This window comes from Oncorhynchus tshawytscha, unplaced genomic scaffold, assembly GCF_018296145.1.
Source record: "Oncorhynchus tshawytscha isolate Ot180627B unplaced genomic scaffold, Otsh_v2.0 Un_contig_397_pilon_pilon, whole genome shotgun sequence".
Lineage (NCBI taxonomy): Eukaryota > Metazoa > Chordata > Actinopteri > Salmoniformes > Salmonidae > Oncorhynchus > Oncorhynchus tshawytscha.
In genome coordinates this window covers 11593-37500 of record NW_024609119.1, presented here as the reverse complement: position 1 = coordinate 37500, position 25908 = coordinate 11593, and the positions used below count along the sequence as shown (strand labels likewise).

The following is a 25908-nucleotide window of genomic DNA, read 5'->3' as shown; positions in this document are numbered from 1 at the left end:
TACAGCTGATCATATTCCCTCTATTAGAACAGAACATTACAGCTGATCATAGTCCCTCTATTAGAACAGAACATTACAGCTGATCATATTCCCTCTATTAGAACAGAACATTACAGCTGATCATATTCCCTCTATTAGAACAGAACAGCTGATCATAGTCCCTCTATTAGAACAGAACAGAACATTACAGCTGATCATAGTCCCTCTATTAGAACAGAACAGTTCAGCTGATCATAGTCCCTCTATTAGAACAGAACATTACAGCTGATCATAGTCCCTCTAGTAGAACAGAACATTACAGCTGATCATATTCCCTCTATTTGAACAGAACATTACAGCTGATCATATTCCCTCTATTAGAACAGAACATTACAGCTGATCATATTCCCTCTATTAGAACAGAACAGCTGATCATAGTCCCTCTATTAGAACAGAACAGCTGATCATATTCCCTCTATTAGAGCAGAACAGAACAGCTGATCATATTCCCTCTATTAGAACAGAACAGCTGATCATAGTCCTCTATTAGAACAGAACAGCTGATCATATTCCCTCTATTAGAACAGAACAGCTGATCATAGCTGATCATATTCCCTCTATTAGAACAGAACAGCTGATCATAGTCCCTCTATTAGAACAGAACAGCTGATCATAGTCCCTCTATTAGAACAGAACAGCTGATCATAGTCCCTCTATTAGAACAGAACAGCTGATCATATTCCCTCTATTAGAACAGAACAGTTCAGCTGATCATAGTCCCTCTATTAGAACAGAACAGCTGATCATAGTCCCTCTATTAGAACAGAACAGCTGATCATAGTCCCTCTATTAGAACAGAACAGCTGATCATATTCCCTATATTAGAACAGAACAGATCAGCTGATCATAGTCCCTCTATTAGAACAGAACAGCTGATCATAGTCCCTCTATTAGAACAGAACAGCTGATCATAGTCCCTCTATTAGAACAGAACAGTTCAGCTGATCATATTCCCTCTATTAGAACAGAACAGTTCAGCTGATCATAGTCCCTCTATTAGAACAGAACAGTTCAGCTGATCATATTCCCTCTATTAGAACAGAACATTACAGCTGATCATAGTCCCTCTATTAGAGCAGAACATTACAGCTGATCATATTCCCTCTATTAGAACAGAACATTACAGCTGATCATATTCCCTCTATTAGAACCCTCTATTAGAACAGAACAGTTCAGCTGATCATATTCCCTCTAGAACAGAACATTACAGCTGATCATAGTTAGAACAGAACAGTCCTCTATTAGAACAGAACAGCTGATCATAGTCCCTCTATTAGAACAGAACAGTTCAGCTGATCATAGTCCCTCTATTAGAACAGAACAGCTGAGCTGATCATAGTCCCTCTATTAGAACAGAACAGCTGATCATAGTCCCTCTATTAGAGCAGAACATTACAGCTGATCATAGTCCCTCTATTAGAACAGAACAGAACATTACAGCTGATCATAGTCCCTCTATTAGAACAGAACAGCTGATCATATTCCCTCTATAAGAACAGAACAGCTGATCATATTCCCTCTATTAGAACAGAACATTACAGCTGATCATATTCCCTCTATTAGAACAGAACATTACAGCTGATCATAGTCCCTCTATTAGAACAGAACATTACAGCTGATCATATTCCCTCTATTAGAACAGAACATTACAGCTGATCATAGTCCCTCTATTAGAACAGAACAGTTCAGCTGATCATAGTCCCTCTATTAGAACAGAACAGCTGATCATAGTCCCTCTATTAGAACAGAACAGCTGATCATAGTCCCTCTATTAGAACAGAACAGCTGATCATAGTCCCTCCATTAGAACAGAACAGCTGATCATATTCCCTCTATTGGAACAGAACAGCTGATCATAGTCCCTCTATTAGAACAGAACAGCTGATCATAGTCCCTCTATTAGAACAGAACAGCTGATCATAGTCCCTCTATTAGAACAGAACAGCTGATCATATTCCCTCTATTAGAACAGAACAGCTGATCATATTCCCTCTATTAGAACAGATCATTACAGCTGATCATATTCCCTCTATTAGAGCAGAACATTACAGCTGATCATAGTCCCTCTATTAGAACAGAACAGCAGATCATATTCCCTCTATTAGAACAGAACATTACAGCTGATCATATTCCCTCTATTAGAACAGAACAGCTGATCATAGTCCCTATATTAGAACAGAACAGCTGATCATATTCCCTCTATTAGAACAGAACATTACAGCTGATCATAGTCCCTCTATTAGAGCAGAACATTACAGCTGATCATATTCCCTCTATTAGAACAGAACATTACAGCTGATCATATTCCCTCTATTAGAACAGAACATTACAGCTGATCATAGTCCCTCTATTAGAACAGAACAGTTCAGCTGATCATAGTCCCTCTATTAGAACAGAACAGCTGATCATAGTCCCTCTATTAGAACAGAACAGAACAGTTCAGCTGATCATATTCCCTCTATTAGAACAGAACATTACAGCTGATCATAGTCCCTCTATTAGAACAGAACAGCTGATCATAGTCCCTCTATTAGAACAGAACAGCTGATCATAGTCCCTCTATTAGAACAGAACAGCTGATCATAGTCCCTCTATTAGAACAGAACAGCTGATCATAGTCCCTCTATTAGAACAGAACAGCTGATCATAGTCCCTCTATTAGAACAGAACAGCTGATCATAGTCCCTCTATTAGAACAGAACAGCTGATCATAGTCCCTCTATTAGAACAGAACAGCTGATCATAGTCCCTCTATTAGAACAGAACAGCTGATCATAGTCCCTCTATTAGAACAGAACAGCTGATCATAGTCCCTCTATTAGAACAGAACAGCTGATCATAGTCCCTCTATTAGAACAGAACAGCTGATCATAGTCCCTCTATTAGAACAGAACAGCTGATCATAGTCCCTCTATTAGAACAGAACAGCTGATCATAGTCCCTCTATTAGAACAGAACAGCTGATCATAGTCCCTCTATTAGAACAGAACAGCTGATCATAGTCCCTCTTTCCTCTCTCCAGGAAGAGTTGGGGCATTGAGAACTTTATCTCTTCAACCCTCCTGAGGAACATGAGGGAAAAGGATCTGAGAAAGGCCATTGGCTATCACATGAAGAAGAGCCAATCACAGGAGCCAAAGCAGAAGGTGCTGTCGGCCAATCAGGCGAAGATTAACTACCTGGAGGAGCTGTGTGACCTCAAGTCCTTCGGCGGGAAGTCCTTCAGCGCCACCATGATGGTAGGAGAGAGATTACCTCTATCTAGTTATCTCTGTATCTCTACCATGATGGTAGTGGAGAGATTACCTCTATCTAGTTATCTCTGTATCTCTACCATGATGGTAGGAGAGAGATTACCTCTATCTAGTTATCTCTGTATCTTTACCATGATGGTAGGAGAGAGATTACCTCTATCTAGTTATCTCTGTATCTCTACCATGATGGTAGTGGAGAGATTACCTCTATCTAGTTATCTCTGTATCTCTACCATGATGGTAGGAGAGAGATTACCTCTATCTAGTTATCTCTGTATCTCTGCCATAATGGTAAGAGAGAGATTACCTCTATCTAGTTATCTCTGTATCTTTACCATGATGGTAGGAGAGAGATTACCTCTATCTAGTTATCTCTGTATCTCTACCATGATGGTAGTGGAGAGATTACCTCTATCTAGTTATCTCTGTATCTCTGCCATAATGGTAGGAGAGAGATTACCTCTATCTAGTTATCTCTGTATCTCTACCATGATGGTAGGAGAGAGATTACCTCTGTCTAGTTATCTCTGTATCTCTACCATGATGGTAGGAGAGAGATTACCTCTATCTAGTTATCTCTGTATCTCTACCATGATGGTAGGGGAGAGATTACCTCTATCTAGTTATCTCTGTATCTCTACCATGATGGTAGTGGAGAGATTACCTCTGTCTAGTTATCTCTGTCTATATTATGATGGTAGAAGAGAGATGAGCTCTATCTATCTCTAGTTATCTCTGTCTATATCATGATGGTAGTCCCTCAGCACCAATGTGAAGGATTATATTATCTCTCTATTTCTCTTTGTCAGTGCTTGCATGATGTATTCATCTCTATTGATATTTATCTCTGTCAACGTATCCTGTCATGGTGTCTCTCTCTCTCTATTCATCTCTGTCTACTGACAGGATATGATGGGTTTCAGTGGGGATGACAGAGCTATTAATTATTCTATTTTGGCACCCCCTGGTGGTGCGGCCAGGGAGTGCCAAGTTTTCAGGCCAAAGTTACACCTTGAGTTGGGAAGTGCTGGTTGTAGGGGTGGGAATTAGGTGGCCACAGAACCTGGATCTTCAGTACTCCCATGATGCACCTCCCTTATCCACAGATCTAGGTGAGAAAAACGCTCAACTGACCTCAACTCTTTATGAGAACTTAATTCTCTCTCTCTCTCTCTCTCTCTCTCTGTCTCTCTGTCTCTGTCTCTCTGTCTCTCTGTCTCTCTGTCTCTCTCTCTCTCTCTGTCTCTCTGTGTCTCTGTCTCTCTTTCTCTCTGTCTCTCTGTCTCTCTCTCTCTCTCTCTCTGTCTCTCTCTCTGTCTCTCTCTCTCTCTCTCTCTCTCTCTCTCTCTCTCTCTCTCTCTCTCCATAGCTCCAGGACAGAGAGTCGATGGTGACCCTGTTGGTGGGGTCGCGGTACGGTATCAGTCAGGTGGTGAACCACAAACTGAGCATTATGACCACCCTCACAGAGTTCAGCAGTATCACACGCATAGAGCTGCTACCAGAGTCTGACCGCGTCGTCTGGTCAAGATATATCTACAGGACATCAAGGTATGATACACAAACACAGACATGCACGGACTAGCAGACACACACACACAGACACACACGCACACACAGACACACACGCGCGCACACACACACACACACACACACACACACACACACACACACACACACACAGACACACACACGCACACACACACACACACACAGACATGCATGCACGGACTAGCAGACACACACAGGCACAGTCACACGCCACAAAGCCAATTTCCCCAAAAGCTACTTTCCTACTACTGAAAGACGTGTTTTTATCACTGAAGCCTCGTCTTCTCTCCCATCACCTGCTCTCCTCTACTCCCCTCCCACTCTCCTCCTCTCACTCTTCTACCTCCCTCCCTCCCTCCTCTCCTCCTCTCTTTCTTCCCCCTCCTTTTCTCCTCTCCTCCTCTCTCCTCCTCTCTTCTTCCTTGTTCCTCTCCTCCTCTCCTCTCCTCCTCCTCTCCTCTCCTCCTCCTCTCTTCTTCCTTGTGCCTCTCCTCCTCTCCTCTCCTCCTCCTCTCCTCTCTCCTCCTCCTCCTCTCTTCTTCCTTGTGCCTCTCCTCCTCTCCTCTCCCTCTCCTCTCCTCTCCTCTCCTCTCCTCTCCTCTCCTCTCCTCTCCTCTCCTCTCCTCTCCTCTCTCTCCTCTCCTCCTCCTCTCTTCTTCCTTGTTCCTCTCCTCTTCCTTGTTCCTCTCCTCCTCTCCTCTCCTCCTCCTCTCCTCTCTCCTCCTCCTCTCCTCTCCTCCTCTTCTCCTCTTCCTTGTGCCTCTCCTCCTCTCCTCTCCTCCTCCTCTCCTCTCCTCCTCCTCTCCTCTTCCTTGTGCCTCTCCTCCTCCTCTCCTCCTCCTCTCCTCCTCCTCCTCTCCTCTTCCTTGTTCCTCTCCTCCTCTCCTCCTCCTCTCCTCCTCCTCCTCTCCTCCTCTCCTCCTCTCCTCTCCTCCTCCTCCTCCTCCTCCTCCTCTCCTCCTCCTCCTCCTCTCCTCCTCCTCTCCTCCTCCTCCTCCTCTCCTCTTCCCTGTGCCTCTCCTCCTCTCCTCTCCTCCTCCTCTCCTCTCCTCCTCCTCTCCTCTTCCTTGATCCTCTCCTCCTCTCCCCAGCCGATCACCCTGTTGTTGGAGTCAGTAGCAGCTAAGGAACTGTCCTGTCTGGTGGCAGGGTACTGTCGTGCCCTAGTGGACCCCAGCCTCATCATCTTCCCCTGGACACAGGACGGCAAGCAGCACCGCGTGTCTGCCGAGGAGGGTATGCTACCACACACACACACACACACACACACACACACACACACACACACACACACACACACACACACACACACACACACACACACACCAAGTCTCTGCTGAGGAAGATGCGATACCACCCCACTACCAGGCTACCACTACGAGGCTATTCACAACCCCACTACCAGGCTATTCACAACCCCACTACCAGGCTATGCACAACCCCACTACCAGGCTATTCACAACCCCACTACCAGGCTATTCACAACCCCACTACCAGGCTATTCACAACCCCACTACCAGGCTATTCACCACCCCACTACCAGGCTATTCACCACCCCACTACCAGGCTATTCACCACCCCACTACCAGGCTATTCACCACCCCACTACCAGGCTATTCACAACCTCACTACCAGGCTATTCACAACCCCACTACCAGGCTATTCACAACCCCACTACCAGGCTATTCACAACCCCACTACCAGGCTATTCACAACCCCACTACCAGGCTATTCACAACCCCACTACCAGGCTATTCACAACCCCACTACCAGGCTATTCACAACCCCACTACCAGGCTATTCACAACCCCACTACCAGGCTATTCACAACAGGGACAGGGTCCTTTCAGTCAATTAGGGAATTGAAAAGTGCCATGTATTTTCAATAAAGATTTTCAATTGTTGAGTTGACGTCTGCCACTGTAAGGATATCAGTATAGAATGTTTAAACAATTAGATAGATAGAACTAGTTGTATCTGTGTGTTAGACAGTAGAACTAGGTTGTATCTGTGTGTCAGACAGTAGAACTAGGTTGTGTATGTGTGTCAGATAGTAGAACGAGGTTGTGTCTGTGTGACAGACAGTAGAACTAGATTGTATCTGTGTGTCAGACAGTAGAACTAGGTTGTGTCTGTGTGTCAGACAGTAGAACTAGGTTGTATCTGTGTGTCAGACAGTAGAACTAGGTTGTATCTGTGTGTCAGACAGTAGATCTGTGTCAGACAGTAGAACTAGGTTGTATCTGTGTGTTAGACAGTAGAACTAGGTTGTATCTGTGTGTTAGACAGTAGAACTAGGTTGTATCTGTGTGTCAGACAGTAGATCTGTGTCAGACAGTAGAACTAGGTTGTGTCTGTGTGTCAGACAGTAGAACTAGGTTGTTTCTGTGTGTCAGACAGTAGAACTAGGTTGTTTCTGTGTGTCAGACAGTAGATCTGTGTCAGACAGTAGAACTAGGTTGTTTCTGTGTGTCAGACAGTAGAACTAGGTTGTGTCTGTGTGTCAGACAGTAGAACTAGGTTGTATCTGTGTGTCAGACAGTAGAACTAGGTTGTGTCTGTGTGTCAGACAGTAGAACTAGGTTGTTTCTGTGTGTCAGACAGTAGAACTAGGTTGTATCTGTGTGTCAGACAGTAGAACTAGGTTGTATCTGTGTGTCAGACAGTAGAACTAGGTTGTGTCTGTGTCAGACAGTAGAACTAGGTTGTATCTGTGTCAGACAGTAGAACTAGGTTGTATCTGTGTCAGACAGTAGAACTAGGTTGTATCTGTGTCAGACAGTAGAACTAGGTTGTTGTGGAAGACAGTGAACTAGGTTGTTTTGGAAGTTGTGGAAGTGATGTTATGTGTTCCAGGTTTCATGTTGTCATGGTGTGTCTATAGGTTATGTGTTCCAGGTTTCATGTTGTCATGGTGTGTGTGTGTCTATAGGTTATGTGTTCCAGGTTTCATGTTGTCATGGTGTGTCTATAGGTTATGTGTTCCAGGTTTCATGTTGTCATGTTGTGTGTGTGTGTCTATAGGTTATGTGTTCCAGGTTTCATGTTGTCATGGTGTGTGTGTGTCTATAGGTTATGTGTTCCAGGTTTCATGTTGTCGTGGTGTGTGTGTGTCTATAGGTTATGTGTTCCAGGTTTCATGTTGTCGTGGTGTGTGTGTGTCTATAGGTTATGTGTTCCAGGTTTCATGTTGTCGTGGTGTGTGTGTGTCTATAGGTTATGTGTTCCAGGTTTCATGTTGTCATGTTGTGTGTGTGTCTATAGGTTATGTGTTCCAGGTTTCATGTTGTCATGGTGTGTGTGTGTCTATAGGTTATGTGTCGCGGGGTGGCAGTGACTCGGACGATTCCTCCGACATGGACATGGACACTCTCATCTCCCTTGTATCCCATAACAACAAGCGAACCACATCAGACCCGGTCGGTCTACGCCGGATTATGGAGGAGAGGAAAGAGGAGAGGAAAGAGAGGAAGGAGAGAGAGGAGAGGAAAAAGAATGAGAAGGGAGAAGCAGAACAAGAGAAAAATATGAAATACGGAACTATGTCTCCACTGAGAAAAAACAAAAAAGGAGGAGAGAATTGAGGAGAAGGTGGGGGAGTTGGGGACCAGAGAGAGAAAGACACTGAAGCAGGAGGAGAGGTGAACTCTGGGAAACAACGAGGAGCAGAGAACGGAGCAATGCAGGAAGACGACAGAGAAAGAGAGGACGAGAGCGCAAAGAAGGAAAGAGAAGGAAAGGAGAGGAAAGGAGAGGAGGAGAGAGGAGGAGGGGGGGAGAGGAAAGGAGAGGAGGAGAGAAGAGGAGGGGAGAGGAAAGGAGAGGAGGAGAAAGGAGGAGTGGAGAGGAAAGGAGAGGAGGAGAGAGGAGGAGGGGGGAGAGGAAAGGAGTGGAGGAGAGAGGAGGAGGGGAGGTTCGGGGAGCTATGACAGAAGAGCACCGGTCCGTATCAGAGGAGGCATCAGACTCGTGTCGTACTGATTCTCGTTTCATAACCAGCATCTCCAGTGACTCCCTGGATGCTCTGGAGGAAGATGACCTGATCGCCTGCTCTTCCTCCCTCCCTCACCCTCACCCTCCCTTCCGCCTCACAGTGGAGCCCCCTCATCCCCAGCCTCACCCACGAGAGGGTGCATCCTCACCCCAAGGAGTGGCAGGAGAGTGGAGAGGAGATGTAGGAGGAGAGTGGAGAGGAGGGGTAGAAGGAGAGTGCAGAGGAGGGGGAGGAGAGTGGAGAGGAGGGGGAGGAGGAGAGTACAGAGGAGGGGGAAAGAGGGAGGAGATCGGTCAACGGAGCTTGGGTCAACTCTCACCATTCTCCCATGACCCCTGACTCTATGAACTCTGAACCTGTGACCCCCGTGGTTGACCCCTCTGAGAACCTGAACTACGCTGAGCTCTCTCTCATGCTGGAGTACCTCCCCAGTCCTCCGGAGGCGAGTGACGATGAGGATGAGGAGGAGAAGAGGGAAGAGAGGAGGAGGAGTAATGAAGGAACTGGACAGGAGGTATTGTCTGTATCCGGATGTCTCCGGTCCTCCTCCTCCTCACTTATGGACTGTGTGTTTACCTTCGAGCAGAGCGACGCGAGGCATTACTACAATATCTGCCCTAATGTTACCCCCGACAGCACCCACAGCCTCACCCACCCTCACCCTGAGACTGAGGAAGAGGAAGGTGGTGGTGAGGAGGAAGAGCAGGGGGCGCTCCTAACCCTAGAGCCCGTGCCCATCCTCCAGCCGCCTCCAGGGTTCGGAGACAGCAGTTCTGACGAGGAATTCTTTGATGCGAGGGATCGGATCGCCTCGCCTGAAAACCCAACATCAGGGACTGTGTCCAGAGGTGTGTCAGGGTTGTTACTGTCCTGTAAGGTATAATAGTTAGTTCTCTCAGATGTCAGGGTTGTTACTGTACTGTAAGGTATAATAGTTAGTTCCCTCTTAGATGTCAGGGTTGTTACTGTACTATAAGGTGTAATAGTTAGTTCTCTCTTAGATGTCAGGGTTGTTACTGTACTATAAGGTGTAATAGTTAGTTCTCTCTTAGATGTCAGGGTTGTTACTGTACTATAAGGTGTAATAGTTAGTTCTCTTAGATGTCAGGGTTGTTACTGTACTATAAGGTGTAATAGTTAGTTCCCTCTTGGATGTCCAGAGGTTGGTACTGTACTATAAGGTGTAATAGTTAGTTCTCTCTTAGATGTCAGGGTTGTTACTGTACTATAAGGTGTAATAGTTAGTTCTCTCAGATGTCAGGGTTGTTACTGTACTGTAAGGTGTAATAGTTAGTTCTCTCTTAGATGTCAGGGTTGTTACTGTACTATAAGGTGTAATAGTTAGTTCTCTCTTAGATGTCAGGGTTGTTACTGTACTATAAGGTGTAATAGTTAGTTCTCTTAGATGTCAGGGTTGTTACTGTACTATAAGGTGTAATAGTTAGTTCCCTCTTGGATGTCCAGAGGTTGGTACTGTACTATAAGGTGTAATAGTTAGTTACAGGTTGGTACTGTACTGTAAGGTGTAATAGTTAGTTACAGGTTGGTACTGTACTGTAAGGTGTAATAGTTAGTTACAGGTTGTTACTGTACTATAAGGTGTAATAGTTAGTTCTCTCAGATGTCAGGGTTGTTACTGTACTGTAAGGTGTAATAGTTAGTTCTCTCTTAGATGTCAGGGTTGTTACTGTACTATAAGGTGTAATAGTTAGTTCTCTCTTAGATGTCAGGGTTGTTACTGTACTATAAGGTGTAATAGTTAGTTCCCTCAGATGTCAGGGTTGGTACTGTACTGTAAGGTGTAATAGTTAGTTCCCTCAGATGTCAGGGTTGTTACTGTACTGTAAGGTGTAATAGTTAGTTACAGGTTGGTACTGTACTGTAAGGTGTAATAGTTAGTTCTCTTAGATGTCAGGGTTGTTACTGTACTATAAGGTGTAATAGTTAGTTCTCTCAGATGTCAGGGTTGTTACTGTACTGTAAGGTGTAATAGTTCGTTCTCTCTTAGATGTCAGGGTTGTTACTGTACTATAAGGTGTAATAGTTAGTTCTCTCTTAGATGTCAGGGTTGTTACTGTACTATAAGGTGTAATAGTTAGTTCTCTCTTAGATGTCAGGGTTGTTACTGTACTATAAGGTGTAATAGTTAGTTCTCTTAGATGTCAGGGTTGTTACTGTACTATAAGGTGTAATAGTTAGTTCCCTCTTAGATGTCAGGGTTGTTACTGTACTATAAGGTGTAATAGTTAGTTCTCTTAGATGTCAGGGTTGTTACTGTACTATAAGGTGTAATAGTTAGTTCCCTCTTGGATGTCCAGAGGTTGGTACTGTACTATAAGGTGTAATAGTTAGTTCTCTCTTAGATGTCAGGGTTGTTACTGTACTGTAAGGTGTAATAGTTAGTTCCCTCTTGGATGTCCAGAGGTTGGTACTGTACTATAAGGTGTAATAGTTAGTTCCCTCTTAGATGTCAGGGTTGTTACTGTACTATAAGGTGTAATAGTTAGTTCTCTCTTAGATGTCAGGGTTGTTACTGTACTATAAGGTGTAATAGTTAGTTCTCTCTTAGATGTCAGGGTTGGTACTGTACTGTAAGGTGTAATAGTTAGTTCTCTTAGATGTCAGGGTTGTTACTGTACTATAAGGTGTAATAGTTAGTTCCCTCTCAGATGTCAGGGTTGTTACTGTACTATAAGGTGTAATAGTTAGTTCTCTCAGATGTCAGGGTTGTTACTGTACTATAAGGTGTAATAGTTAGTTCCCTCTTGGATGTCCAGAGGTTGGTACTGTACTATAAGGTGTAATAGTTAGTTCTCTCTTAGATGTCAGGGTTGTTACTGTACTATAAGGTGTAATAGTTAGTTCCCTCTTGGATGTCCAGAGGTTGGTACTGTACTATAAGGTGTAATAGTTAGTTCTCTTAGATGTCAGGGTTGTTACTGTACTATAAGGTGTAATAGTTAGTTCCCTCTTGGATGTCCAGAGGTTGGTACTGTACTATAAGGTGTAATAGTTAGTTCTCTCTTAGATGTCAGGGTTGTTACTGTACTGTAAGGTGTAATAGTTAGTTCCCTCTTGGATGTCCAGAGGTTGGTACTGTACTGTAAGGTGTAATAGTTAGTTCCCTCTTAGATGTCCAGAGGTTGTTACTGTTCTGTAAGGTGTAATAGTTAGTTACAGGTTGGTCCTGTACTGTAAGGTATAATAGTTAGTTCCCTCTTAGATGTCCAGAGGTTGGTACTGTACTATAAGGTGTAATAGTTAGTTCTCTCTTAGATGTCCAGAGGTTGGTACTGTACTATAAGGTGTAATAGTTAGTTCCCTCTTAGATGTCCAGAGGTTGGTACTGTACTGTAAGGTGTAATAGTAGGTTACAGATTGGTACTGTACTGTAAGGTGTAATAGTTAGTTCTCTCTTAGATGTCCAGAGGTTGGTACTGTACTGTAAGGTGTAATAGTTAGTTCTCTCTTAGATGTCAGGGTTGTTACTGTACTATAAGGTGTAATAGTTAGTTCTCTTAGATGTCAGGGTTGGTACTGTACTATAAGGTGTAATAGTTAGTTCTCTCTTAGATGTCAGGGTTGGTACTGTACTGTAAGGTATAATAGTTAGTTCCCTCTTAGATGTCCAGAGGTTGGTACTGTACTATAAGGTGTAATAGTTAGTTCTCTCTTAGATGTCCAGAGGTTGGTACTGTACTATAAGGTGTAATAGTTAGTTCTCTCTTAGATGTCCAGAGGTTGGTACTGTACTGTAAGGTGTAATAGTTAGTTACAGGTTGGTACTGTACTGTAAGGTGTAATAGTTAGTTACAGGTTGGTACTGTACTGTAAGGTGTAATAGTTAGTTAGAGGTTGGTACTGTACTGTAAGGTGTAATAGTTAGTTAGAGGTTGTTACTGTACTGTAAGGTGTAATAGTTAGTTCTCTCAGATGTCAGGGTTGTTACTGTACTGTAAGGTGTAATAGTTAGTTACAGGTTGGTACTGTACTGTAAGGTGTAATAGTTAGTTACAGGTTGGTACTGTACTGTAAGGTGTAATAGTTAGTTACAGGTTGGTGGGGTTATGCACTGTATTGCACCAGGTTCAATATGGTGTCAACAAGTATTTTAGTGTTTACGTGAAGAACTGAAACTGGTCATATTAGATAAACCTTGAGAAGCACAGTGCGTATTCTCTAGTTAATTGGTGATGTATAAAGAGAGATTAATGAAATTAAATGGATGAAAGGATCTAATTCCTGGTGATCTGAGGTGACTACATACCTGGGAAGCATTTCATTATGTAAGGTTTGTTCTGATTTCTTTCGCCACATAAAGTTGTCATTTTTCTCCAGATTTTTCAGCCGAGATGACGAGTGGAATGACGCAGCAGTCTGTGAGCCTGAGTGACATCAGAATCAGCCTGGCTGAAGGGACGAGGCATGAAAGAGAGGAGGGTAGAGAGGGAGAGACCAGCGAAGGAGGAGGAGGGAGAGACATGTTCTCCAGGCTCTCTAGAAAAAGATCGAAGAAACGTCGTTCCTTCATGCAGACCGACTTCACCTCAACAGTCTCCTACCCTGGACCGGACCAAAACCAGGAGCGGAACTGGAACCCAGATCATGTTCCTGATCAGCATCTGGACCTGGCACAGAACCGGACAGAGAGCTCAGACGAAAGCCAGCAGCTGAGTCTGGACCCAGAACCATCTGAGCAGAGCCAGAACCCATGTCCTACTATCTCCTCTCTGAGCCACGCCGAGGGTGAGGCGTCCCAGCTCGAGTCCAAGCCTATCCTCGCCAAGCCCAGCCCAGAGGGGTCCCATCGGGGACCTGGAGAGCCACGTGTGCTTGGTAACCCAAAGGGAAATCCACGGGCGCCTGATAACCCGAAGGGTGACCTCCATAGGAGCTCCAGGAACAGGCGGCAGTCCATGGAGACGGAGCCCGACATGATGGAGTCCAAATCGGTCACGGCCCTGGTGACGGCAGCCTCCCTCTCCATCACGGCTGTCCGCTGTAGAGTAGAACCAGATGGCAAGGAGAGCCCTGATCAGAGAGGAGACGGGGAGGAGGTGGAGGGAGAGATGGAGGAAGAGGAGGGGGGTGGAGAAGCAGGGGCAGGACCATTCACATGTCACATGTTTCTGACTGAGATTAAGGAGGAGGAGGGGGAGAGGGGGAGGAAACGGGGGAGGAGGGGGAGGAGGGGGAAAGCGACAGAGAGGAGAGACAGCCCTTACTCATTTCTGAAGGACCACCCTCTGTTAGGGGGTCCCAATTTAGTAGACGACCTCTGTGTCTCACAAAAGACGAGGATCAGGAAGCCTCTTTCGTACCCCAAATAAGTATCTCCCATCCAGGTGTGTATGGGAGGGACACGGGGGGTGAACAAGGCGTGGCTGGTGGTGAGGAGAGCGTGACTCCCCTTTCTGCTCCTCCTCCCCCCACCTCTCCACTGCCACCCTTCCCAGCCCCCTCCATCCCCCACACGGAGAGGGCAGAGAGGGATAGCAAGGATGGGAATGTGGGGTCTCAACCCAAACTTTTCACACTCTCAGACGGAGAGAAGGACATTAACTGCTTGACTCAAGTCCATAGAAAACTCGCTATCAGTCACCAAGACCTGACAAGCCAAAGGAAAGCAGAAATTAATAATGATGAAGCTATAGATAATGCTATAATTAATTCCCTTACAACTAGCAATGATTCTACAGGTAATGCTAACTTAGCTATGACTAATGCTAATTCAGCTAATGCCAACTCAGCTACGGCTAACATTCCCAAAGAGTCTCCCATATCACCTACAACAGGCTTCCTCCTCCGGCCTTGCTCACCGGGCATCATCGGGCAAAGCCTCTCGGCCTCCACATTACGGGGAAGATCCAGAGCCTGCCCCTATATTTATCTCGCTCCCAGGAAACCCTCACCCTCTCTGGGGTGGGAAGCCCCAACAGGAGCCCCTCTCCGGAGACCACCAGCAACAAGACTGAGGTAATGGTCACCACCGAAACCACCAAGTACGACGATGTCACAAAGGTGGCAACAGGGGAGGATTTGAAAGATTCCGGGGTGGCGTTGGTAGAATCGGATGATTCTGAGGTTACGCTGACAGAATCGGAGGTTGGCGAGGTTGTTGTGGAGACGGCCGGGGCGGAAATCACGAGGTTGACGGTTTCAGAGGTCAAGGAGGTGATCGAGAAGGTCGTGATGGTCTACGGATCCTCCCTTCCTCCCCCTTTAGCACCCATCTCTCTAGAGTCCAAACCAGATCCCAAAATGGTTGTCAAGTTGCCTACCTGTCCCATTGCTACAGTGGTAACTGCCCCTCCTATGGCTCCAGCACCTATCTGTCTGGAGCCCAAACCAGTCCCTGAACTACTCTCCCCAGGCTCCACTATCCACAAAATGGCCGCCCCATTACCTTCCTGTCCTTCCTTTCGCGTGCCCATACGCGTAGAGCCCAAACCAGACCATGAACCACTATCCATACGCTCCAAAATGGCCGCCTTGTCGTCTTCTTATCCCCCTGCTTTAGTGGTAACCACAGAGAGTCTGAATTCCTCTTCTTCTAATCCTCACCCCATCAGAGTAGAACCCATGCCAGAGCCTTGCCTTGAACCCTTTTCAGGCCCCAAAATGTCTGCTCCGTTGTCTTCCTGCCCCTCTGCTTTAGTGGTGACCACACAGAGTCTAGTGGTGACCACACAGAGTCTAGTGGTGACCACACAGAGTCTGAACGGACCGGGGCTCAGCTTCCCTGGTTCTAACATGAGAGGACAGCCATTTGGGAGCAATAGCTTCTGTAGACCCCCAGGTGAGGAGGCAGGCCTGCTGAACACTCTGACTACAGGGTGTGGGGTCTTCACCTCCACCTGTGAGACCCAGCCCAACCAGGCCCACATGGAATCCTATTCGCCGGCCAAGCCTGACTTTGGGTGTAGCTCGGTGCTGGCGTCAGGGTGCGAGACGGTCATGGAGGGGGTGCAGACGCCCCTGGAGGCATGCAGGTGTCCACCACCGCTGGTTTATACCAACTGTTTCAGCGGGGGTGACAGCTTCGACGATGAGTTGACAGTTTACGAGTTCTCCTGTCGGACAAGTTCTCCTCCCGCCTCCCAACCCTCTTCCTCTGCGCTGGCCCTCCCTCTCACGACCTCTCCTCCTCTCTCCTCTTTCCTCTCCTCCTCCCCTCCCTCCTCCCTCCTCTCTCCCTCCTTCCCTCGCTCCGTCCTGCCCCCCTCCTCCTCCATGGAGCTCTCACCACTCCTCTCCCCGCTCCTTTCCCCGTCCAACTGCTTCTTGTCCCAGTCAAGTCTCCATGATGATATCAGCCGACTACGCCACCGCCGCTTCCCACCGCCCCCCGCAGGGTTCCAGACCGTCCGGAGCGACGTGGACGAGCTTCTCACCCTCCTGCAGGGGGGGAGGATGGGGAGCAGAGGGGGGAGGCACCCCAGGGAGACCTGCGCCACCCACTTCTCAGAGAACAAGCGTCTTCTCCACGGGGAGGCCCGGAGGCTGATGGCTGGCTGTCAGAAGGTGGTCCGGGTGGGGCAGACCCCAGACGAGATGCTCTTCTCCCTCTCCGACAGCTTCAGGACCCTGGTGGGCATGGCCGGCATGTGCCTATGGTTCTCTGGGTGCGACCGGTGCGACCGGAGGAATGCCGAGGCACTGGCGGGGCTGGCGGACGTGGCCAGAACGTACCGGGAGTTTGTACTGGCGGCGGAGAGGGCGAGCGGGAGGCGGAGCTGTCATGACCTCAGCACCAAGCTCCTTGCCAAGCAGTGTACCGCCCTCACTGCTTCCGTCTTCTGCCTCACACAGCTGTTCCGCACACTCACCGCACTCTGAACTGAACCAACGATCTCTGACCCCTATAACAACATGTCGGTTGACCTTTCAATTCTGACCTCTAGACCCACTACACAGGGTTGCCAGCCAATCAGTCAGTCACCAGGCTGAGTGGGGAATGAATGTGTGAACTGCAACAGGTCCACGTAGCGACAAAAAAAAATAGGAAGCACAATTGAAAGGAGAGAGATGAGACAAGACGGGATGAAACAAGACGGTTCTAGTGTCCTGTGACATCATGGAGAGCCTCTGTGGTATCATAAATAAGGAACCTCTATGACATCACAAAGTGCCTGTGTGACATCACAGAGAACATGTGACACGCTGGAAGACATAAAAGTGATGTCATAACAGGTCCCAAATGACTATTCAGCTTTTTTAACCATAACCTACAGTACACTGCTGAAACCACACGAGGGACAAACTGGACATATGTAGCATCATCACCACACTGCAAGAAGCCTCATGCAATGACAATCTCCGGACTCAGAGCCAACCTGCTTGCGTTAATAGAGTATTTAAGTAATTATTATATTTGAATGTCAATTATTTATTTGTTTTCATTCATTATTTATTTGTTTTGATGTATTATTTATTTGTTTTGATATATTATTTATTTGTTTTGATATATTATTTATTTGTTTTCATTCATAATTTATTTGTTTTGATGTATTATTTATTTGTGATGTTATCACTTGATTATTGATTCTGTATGGTATTGGTGTGGGGTGTGAGAAAGAGGACCGTGGAGGGGTGTGTTTACAGAAAAGAGGATCTATGTAGCTACACACTCCAGAGTTGGCTGAAAGGTACAGGCATGTGGAGGGGTGTATTTACAGAAAAGAGGATCTACAGTGCCTTGCGAAAGTATTCGGCCCCCTTGAACTTTGCGACCTTTTGCCACATTTCAGGCTTCAAACATAAAGATATAAAACTGTATTTTTTTGTGAAGAATCAACAACAAGTGGGACACAATCATGAAGTGGAATGACATTTATTGGATATTTCAAACTTTTTTAACAAATCAAAAACTGAAAAATTGGGCGTGCAAAATTATTCAGCCCCCTTAAGTTAATACTTTGAAGCGCCACCTTTTGCTGCGATTACAGCTGTAAGTCGCTTGGGGTATGTCTCTATCAGTTTTGCACATCGAGAGACTGAAATTTTTTCCCATTCCTCCTTGCAAAACAAGCTCAGTGAGGTTGGATGGAGAGCATTTGTGAACAGCAGTTTCAGTTCTTTCCACAGATTCTCGATTGGATTCAGGTCTGGACTTTGACTTGGCCATTCTAACACCTGGATATGTTTATTTTTGAACCATTCCATTGTAGATTTTGCTTTATATTTTGGATCATTGTCTTGTTGGAAGACAAATCTCCGTCCCAGTCTCAGGTCTTTTGCAGACTCCATCAGGTTTTCTTCCAGAATGGTCCTGTATTTGGCTCCATCCATCTTCCCATCAATTTTAACCATCTTCCCTGTCCCTGCTGAAGAAAAGCAGGCCCAAACCATGATGCTGCCACCACCATGTTTGACAGTGGGGATGGTGGGTTCAGGGTGATGAGCTGTGTTGCTTTTACGCCAAACATAACGTTTTGCATTGTTGCCAAAAAGTTCAATTTTGGTTTCATCTGACCAGAGCACCTTCTTCCACATGTTTGGTGTGTCTCCCAGGTGGCTTGTGGCAAACTTTAAACAACACTTTTTATGGATATCTTTAAGAAATGGCTTTCTTCTTGCCACTCTTCCATAAAGGCCAGATTTGTGCAATATACGACTGATTGTTGTCCTATGGACAGAGTCTCCCACCTCAGCTGTAGATCTCTGCAGTTCATCCAGAGTGATCATGGGCCTCTTGGCTGCATCTCTGATCAGTCTTCTCCTTGTATGAGCTGAAAGTTTAGAGGGACGGCCAGGTCTTGGTAGATTTGCAGTGGTCTGATACTCCTTCCATTTCAATATTATCGCTTGCACAGTGCTCCTTGGGATGTTTAAAGCTTGGGAAATCTTTTTGTATCCAAATCCGGCTTTAAACTTCTTCACAACAGTAACTCGGACCTGCCTGGTGTGTTCCTTGTTCTTCATGATGCTCTCTGCGCTTTTAACGGACCTCTGAGACTATCACAGTGCAGGTGCATTTATAGAGATATAGAGACTTGATTACACACAGGTGGATTGTATTTATCATCATTAGTCATTTAGGTCAACATTGGATCATTCACAGATCCTCACTGAACTTCTGGAGAGAGTTTGCTGCACTGAAAGTAAAGGGGCTGAATAATTTTGCACACCCAATTTTTCAGTTTTTGATTTGTTAAATTTTTTGAAATATCCAATAAACGTCGTTCCACTTCATGATTGTGTCCCACTTGTTGTTGATTCTTCACAAAAAAATACAGTTTTATATCTTTATGTTTGAAGCCTGAAATGTGGCAAAAGGTCGCAAAGTTCAAGGGGGCCGAATACTTTCGCAAGGCACTGTATGTAGCTACACACACACACTCCAGAGTTGGCTGAAAGGTACAGGCATGTTGATTGGGTTATTAGTTGGCTGATCAGTCAGTGGAAGGTTTTATTTGATACTTCTAATACTTTTAATACAGATTTCTGACAACTACTGATACTCTGTTTTCCTTTCTCTCTCTCTCTCTGTCTCTCCATCTGTCTCCCTCTCTGTTTCTCTCCCTCTGTCTCTCTGTCTCTCCCTCTCTGTCTCTCCCTCCCTGTCTCTCCCTCTCTGTCTCTCCCTCTCTGTCTCTCTCTCTGTCTCTCTCTCTGTCTCTCTCTCCCTCTGTATCCCTCTGCTCTCTTCATCTGTCTGTCTGTCTGTCTGTCTGTCTGTCTGTCTGTCTGTCTGTCTGTCTGTCTGTCTGTCTGTCTGTCTGTCTGTCTGTCTGTCTGTCTGTCTGTCTGTCTGTCTGTCTGTCTGTCTGTCTGTCTGTCTGTCTGTCTGTCTGTCTGTCTGTCTGTCTGTCTGTCTGTCTGTCTGTCTGTCTGTCTCTGTCTCTCTCTCCCTCTGTCTCTCTCTCCCTCTGTCTCTCTCTCTTTGTCTCTCTCTTTGTCTTTCTCTCTCCCTCTGCTCGATCTCCCTCCCTCCCCCTCTCTCTTTCTCTCTCTCTCTTTCTCTCTGTCTCTCTCTCTCCCCATCTCTGAAAACGTGACAGGCGGTATGGTTACATGACCAACCCTCAGGTGAAGGGGCGTGGCTCTGAATGTCAACAGTTTACAAAACAAAAAAAAGGAGGGAAATTATATCCCAAATGGCCTTTTCCCTCTATAGTGCACTACAAGGGCTTATAGGGCTCGGGTCAAAACTAGTGCACTACTTTGGGAAAAGTGCCCTTAGAGTTGTACTATCTAGACGGACCGTATAAAGGTTCATCACTGTGTATGATATTTTATAAACCTAGTAGCTGAATGCTGATGTCTGCGTATTACTTTTTTAAATCGGGGAGTTGGGGGGGGGAGTTGGGGGGGTACACTTTAGGGGAAGCGTAGAGAAATCGCACACAAACCTAACGTTATGTGGTTGTAAAAAAAATGGTGGCCATTTATATTTACAGGCTGTGTCCCAATGGAAGCCTATTCCCAGTATAGGGCACTACTTTCGATTGTTCGCTATAGAGCCCAATGATCCCTGGTCAAATGTAGTGGACTACAGCCCTATGATCCCTGGTCAAATGTAGTGGACTACAGCCCTATGGTGCCTGGTCAAATGTAGTGGACTACAGCCCTATGATCCCTGGTCAAATGTAGTGGACTACAGCCCTATGATCCCTGGTCAAATGTAGTGGACTACAGCCCTATGGTCCCTGGTCAACAGTAGTGGACTACAGCCCTATGATCCCTGGTCAAATGTAGTGGACTACAGCCCAATGGTCCCTTGTCAAATGTAGTGGACTACAGCCCTATGGTCCCTGGTCAAATGTAATAGACTACAGCCCAATGGTCCCTGGTCAATTGTAGTGGACTACAGCCCAATGGTCCCTGGTCAAATGTAGTGGACTACAGCCCTATGATCACTGGTCAAATGTAGTGGACTACAGCCCTATGGTCCCTGGTCAACAGTAGTGGACTACAGCCCAATGGTCCCTGGTCAAAAGTAGTGGACTACAGCCCTATGGTCCCTGGTCAAATGTAGTGGACTACAGCCCAATGGGCCCTGGTCAAATGTAGTGGACTACAGCCCAATGGGCCCTGGTCAAATGTAGTGGACTACAGCCCAATGATCCCTGGTCAAAAGTAGTGGACTACAGCCCAATGATCCCTGGTCAAAAGTAGTGTGCTGCATAGGGAATGGTAAGCTTACTAGTTGGTAGGTTGTTGCAGTTTTTCTTACCACACTTTGTTTCTGGAAAGAGATGTCAAACTGCATGTTCACTGTTCAGACATTAGGATTGTTTCCAACTTGAAAACTACACACATTCATGTGTTTCCTGATTTCATGTGTTTCCTGATTTCATGTGTTTCCTGATTTCATAAAGCACATTTCTATATGTTAAATGTTTAGGTAACTGTTTGTCATGGGAAACAATATCTTATTTTACACATTCATATTTCCTGTTGGGGAAAAGTTTGCTGATCAAAAGCCAATATGGACAAAATAGTTCCACAACTCTGTTTGTCCAGCAGGGTTGGGATGAATTCAATTTCAGTTTGCAGTTCATTCAGAAAGTAAACCAAATTAATTTAAAAGCATTGACGAATTGGAATGACAATTGGAATTTCAGTGTCTGAATGAACTTGAATTGAAGTGGAATGGAACCAACGCTGATGTTCACATACTGCTTCTAGTTCTATTATACTTTCATCCTAGAATTAAGACTAAAATGTATTTTTATGTCCTCTCTGCTACGCTTGCAATATTCCGGTAAATTGTCTAGATATCCCCGTTGAAGGATTCCAGATTCCCTGATTAATACATTCAGATTCTGGGAATCTTTCATCCGGAGTTTTTGGAAAAATCTTGGAATTTTGGGGGAAATAGAGTTTCTGGAATTTTGCAAACCTACTTCCTGCTCACTAAGCCCTACTCAACCAGAACTGCATCTTGAAACATCAGGGAAATAATCAACTTACGGCTTAATAACTTACTTACGGCTTACGGCTCTATGTGAATGACTGAAGGAGTGATGTCTGTCTATGCTTTGTCATGCTGTACTTCAACCATTAAACATACTGAACTGTTAAGACTCTCTCCTCTCTTCTTCTTCTCTGACCCTTACTGGTTACTGAGTTTCTTCTATTGTATGGTTTAGTTAGACAGGAGATGAAGAGGTTTAGTTAGACAGGAGATGAAGAGGTTTAGTTAGACAGTAGATGAAGAGGTTTAGTTAGACAGGAGATGAAGAGGTTTAGTTAGACAGTAGATGAAGAGGTTTAGTTTGAAGTTTAGACAGTAGATGAGTAGATGAAGAGGTTTAGTTAGACAGAGGTTTCAATAAACTCTGCTAATCTTTCTATAAAATAACAGACAGACAGACAAGAGACGGAGAGCAGAGTTAGGAGATGAATACAAACTGTTTTTCCATCATCTCTGCTGTGATGACACCTATATATTGTTTTACAGTATAAACACAGGAGCAGCGTTTTCACGAGAAACATTTAGGACCCCGTATTGACTCCTCCTGTGCTTGGCTCAATCTAGAGTTTAATGTAGCATCCCCATATTGACTCCTCCTGTGCTTGGCTCAATCTAGAGAAAATGTTTAGCATCCCCATATTGACTCCTCCTGTGCCTGGCTCAATCTAGAGAAAATGTTTAGCATCCCCATATTGACTCCTCCTGTGCTTGGCTCAATCTAGAGAAAATGTTTAGCATCTCCATATTGACTCCTCCTGTGATGTCCTATTGTAGTGGGGTTGATGTCCTATTGTAGTGGTGTTGATGTGATGTCCTATTGTAGTGGGGTTGATGTAATGTCCTACTGTAGTGGGGTTGATGTGATGTCCTATTGTAGTGGTGTTGATGTCCTATTGTAGTGGTGTTGATGTCCTATTGTAGTGGTGTTGATGTCCTATTGTAGTGGTGTTGATGTGATGTCCTATTGTAGTGGTGTTGATGTCCTATTGTAGTGGTGTTGATGTGATGTCCTATTGTAGTGGTGTTGATGTGATGTCCTATTGTATGGTGTTGATGTGATGTCCTATTGTAGTGGTGTTGATGTGATGTCCTATTGTAGTGTTGATGTGTTGATGTGATGTCCTATTGTAGTGGTGTTGATGTCCTATTGCAGTGGGGTTGATGTGATGTCCTATTGTAGTGGTGTTGATGTCCTATTGTAGTGGTGTTGATGTGATGTCCTATTGTAGTGGTGTTGATGTCCTATTGTTGATGTGATGTGTTGATGTGATGTCCTATTGTAGTGGTGTTGATGTGATGTCCTATTGGAGTGGTGTTGATGTCCTATTGTAGTGGTGTTGATGTGATGTCCTATTGTAGTGGTGTTGATGTCCTATTGTAGTGGTGTTGATGTGATGTCCTATTGTAGTGGTGTTGATGTGATGTCCTATTGTAGTTGTGTTGATGTGATGTCCTATTGTAGTGGTGTTGATGTGATGTCCTATTGTAGTGGCGTTGATGTCCTATTGTAGTGGTGTTGATGTGATGTCCTATTGTAGTGGTGTTGATGTCCTATTGTAGTGGTGTTGATGTGATGTCCTATTGTAGTGGTGTTGATATCCTATTGTAGTGGTGTTGATGTGATGTCCTATTGTAGTGGTGTTGATGTGATGTTCTATTGTAGTGGTGTTGATGTCCTATTGTAGTGGGGTTGATGTCCTACTGTAGTGGTGTTGATGTGATGTCCTATTGTAGTGGTGTTGATGTGATGTCCTATTGTAGTGGTGTTGATGTCCTATTGTAGTGGTGTTGATGTGATGTTCTATTGTAGTGGTGTTGATGTCCTATTGTAGTGGGGTTGATGTCCTACTGTAGTGGTGTTGATGTGATGTCCTATTGTAGTGGTGTTGATGTCCTATTGCAGTGGGGTTGATGTGATGTCCTATTGTAGTGGTGTTGATGTCCTATTGTAGTGGTATTGATGTGATGTCCTATTGTAGTGGTGTTGATGTCCTATTGTAGTGGTGTTGATGTGATGTCCTATTGTAGTGGTGTTGATGTGATGTCCTATTGGAGTGGTGTTGATGTCCTATTGTAGTGGTGTTGATGTGATGTTCTATTGTAGTGGTGTTGATGTCCTATTGTAGTGGTGTTGATGTGATGTCCTATTGTAGTGGTGTTGATGTGATGTCCTATTGTAGTGGTGTTGATGTGATATCCTATTGTATTGGTGTTGATGTGATGTCCTATTGTAGTTGTGTTGATGTGATGTCCTATTGTAGTGGTGTTGATGTGATGTCCTATTGTAGTGGTGTTGATGTCCTATTGTAGTGGTGTTGATGTGATGTCCTATTGTAGTGGTGTTGATGTCCTATTGTAGTGGTGTTGATGTGATGTCCTATTGTAGTGGTGTTGATGTGATGTTCTATTGTAGTGGTGTTGATGTCCTATTGTAGTGGGGTTGATGTCCTACTGTAGTGGTGTTGATGTGATGTCCTATTGTAGTGGTGTTGATGTGATGTCCTATTGTAGTGGTGTTGATGTCCTATTGTAGTGGTGTTGATGTGATGTTCTATTGTAGTGGTGTTGATGTCCCTATTGTAGTGGGGTTGATGTCCTACTGTAGTGGTGTTGATGTGATGTCCTATTGTAGTGGTGTTGATGTCCTATTGTAGTGGTGTTGATGTGATGTCCTATTGTAGTGGTGTTGATGTCCTATTGTAGTGGTGTTGATGTGATGTCCTATTGTAGTGGTGTTGATGTCCTATTGTAGTGGTGTTGATGTGATGTCCTATTGTAGTGGTGTTGATGTCCTATTGTAGTGGTGTTGATATGATGTCCTATTGTAGTGGTGTTGATGTGATGTCCTACTGTAGTGGTGTTGATGTCCTATTGTAGTGGGGTTGATGTCCTATTGTAGTGGTGTTGATGTCCTATTGTAGTGGTGTTGATGTGATGTCCTATTGTAGTGGTGTTGATGTCCTATTGTAGTGGTGTTGATGTGATGTCCTATTGTAGTGGTGTTGATGTGATGTCCCATTGTAGTGGTGTTGATGTGATGTCCTATTGTAGTGGTGTTGATGTCCTATTGTAGTGGTGTTGATGTGATGTCCTATTGTAGTGGTGTTGATGTCCTATTGTAGTGGTGTTGATGTGATGTCCTATTGTAGTGGTGTTGATGTGATGTCCCATTGTAGTGGTGTTGATGTGATGTCCTATTGTAGTGGTGTTGATGTCCTATTGTAGTGGTGTTGATGTGATGTCCTATTGTAGTGGTGTTGATGTGATGTCCTATTGTAGTGGTGTTGATGTGATGTCCTATTGTAGTGGTGTTGATGTCCTATTGTAGTGGTGTTGATGTCCTATTGTAGTGGTGTTGATGTCCTATTGTAGTGGTGTTGATGTCCTATTGTAGTGGTGTTGATGTCCTATTGTAGTGAGGTTGATGTCCTATTGTAGTGGGGTTGATGTCCTATTGTAGTGGTGTTGATGTCCGATTGTAGTGGTGTTGATGTGATGTCCTATTGTAGTGGTGTTGATGTCCTATTGTAGTGGTGTTGATGTGATGTCCTATTGTAGTGGTGTTGATGTGATGTCCTATTGTAGTGGGGTTGATGTGATGTCCTATTGTAGTGGTGTTGATGTGATGTCCTATTGTAGTGGTGTTGATGTCCTATTGTAGTGGTGTTGATGTGATGTCCTATTGTAGTGGTGTTGATGTGATGTCCTATTGTAGTGGTGTTGATGTCCTATTGTAGTGGGGTTGACGTGATGTCCTATTGTAGTGGTGTTGATGTCCTATTGTAGTGGTGTTGATGTGATGTCCTATTGTAGTGGTGTTGATGTGATGTCCTATTGTAGTGGGGTTGAGGTGATGTCCTATTGTAGTGGTGTTGATGTGATGTCCTATTGTAGTGGTGTTGATGTCCTATTGTAGTGGTGTTGATGTGATGTCCTATTGTAGTGGTGTTGATGTGATGTCCTATTGTAGTGGTGTTGATGTGATGTCCTATTGTAGTGGTGTTGATGTGATGTCCTATTGTAGTGGTGTTGATGTGATGTCCTATTGTAGTGGTGTTGATGTGATGTCCTATTGTAGTGGTGTTGATGTTCTATCGTAGTGGTGTTGATGTCCTATTGTAGTGGTGTTGATATCCTATTGTAGTGGT

The 25908-nt window shown here is 44.9% G+C and overlaps 1 protein-coding gene across 1 annotated transcript in view; it reads left to right on the top strand.

The window, feature by feature from the left end:
• The window catches only part of LOC121844299 (FERM and PDZ domain-containing protein 1-like), an 89028-nt gene extending 71738 nt beyond the window's left edge, over positions 1-17290 (top strand). The window contains 10 exon segments of the mRNA XM_042314232.1: positions 3062-3278; positions 4663-4810; positions 4813-4844; positions 5936-6080; positions 8157-8397; positions 8844-9018; positions 9224-9715; positions 13374-13857; positions 14184-14352; positions 14634-17290. Of these exon segments, the coding sequence (XP_042170166.1) occupies positions 3062-3278; positions 4663-4810; positions 4813-4844; positions 5936-6080; positions 8157-8397; positions 8844-9018; positions 9224-9715; positions 13374-13857; positions 14184-14352; positions 14634-16677 (4147 nt within the window). The 3' untranslated portion in view covers positions 16678-17290.
• The last annotated feature ends 8618 nt before the right edge of the window (positions 17291-25908 follow it).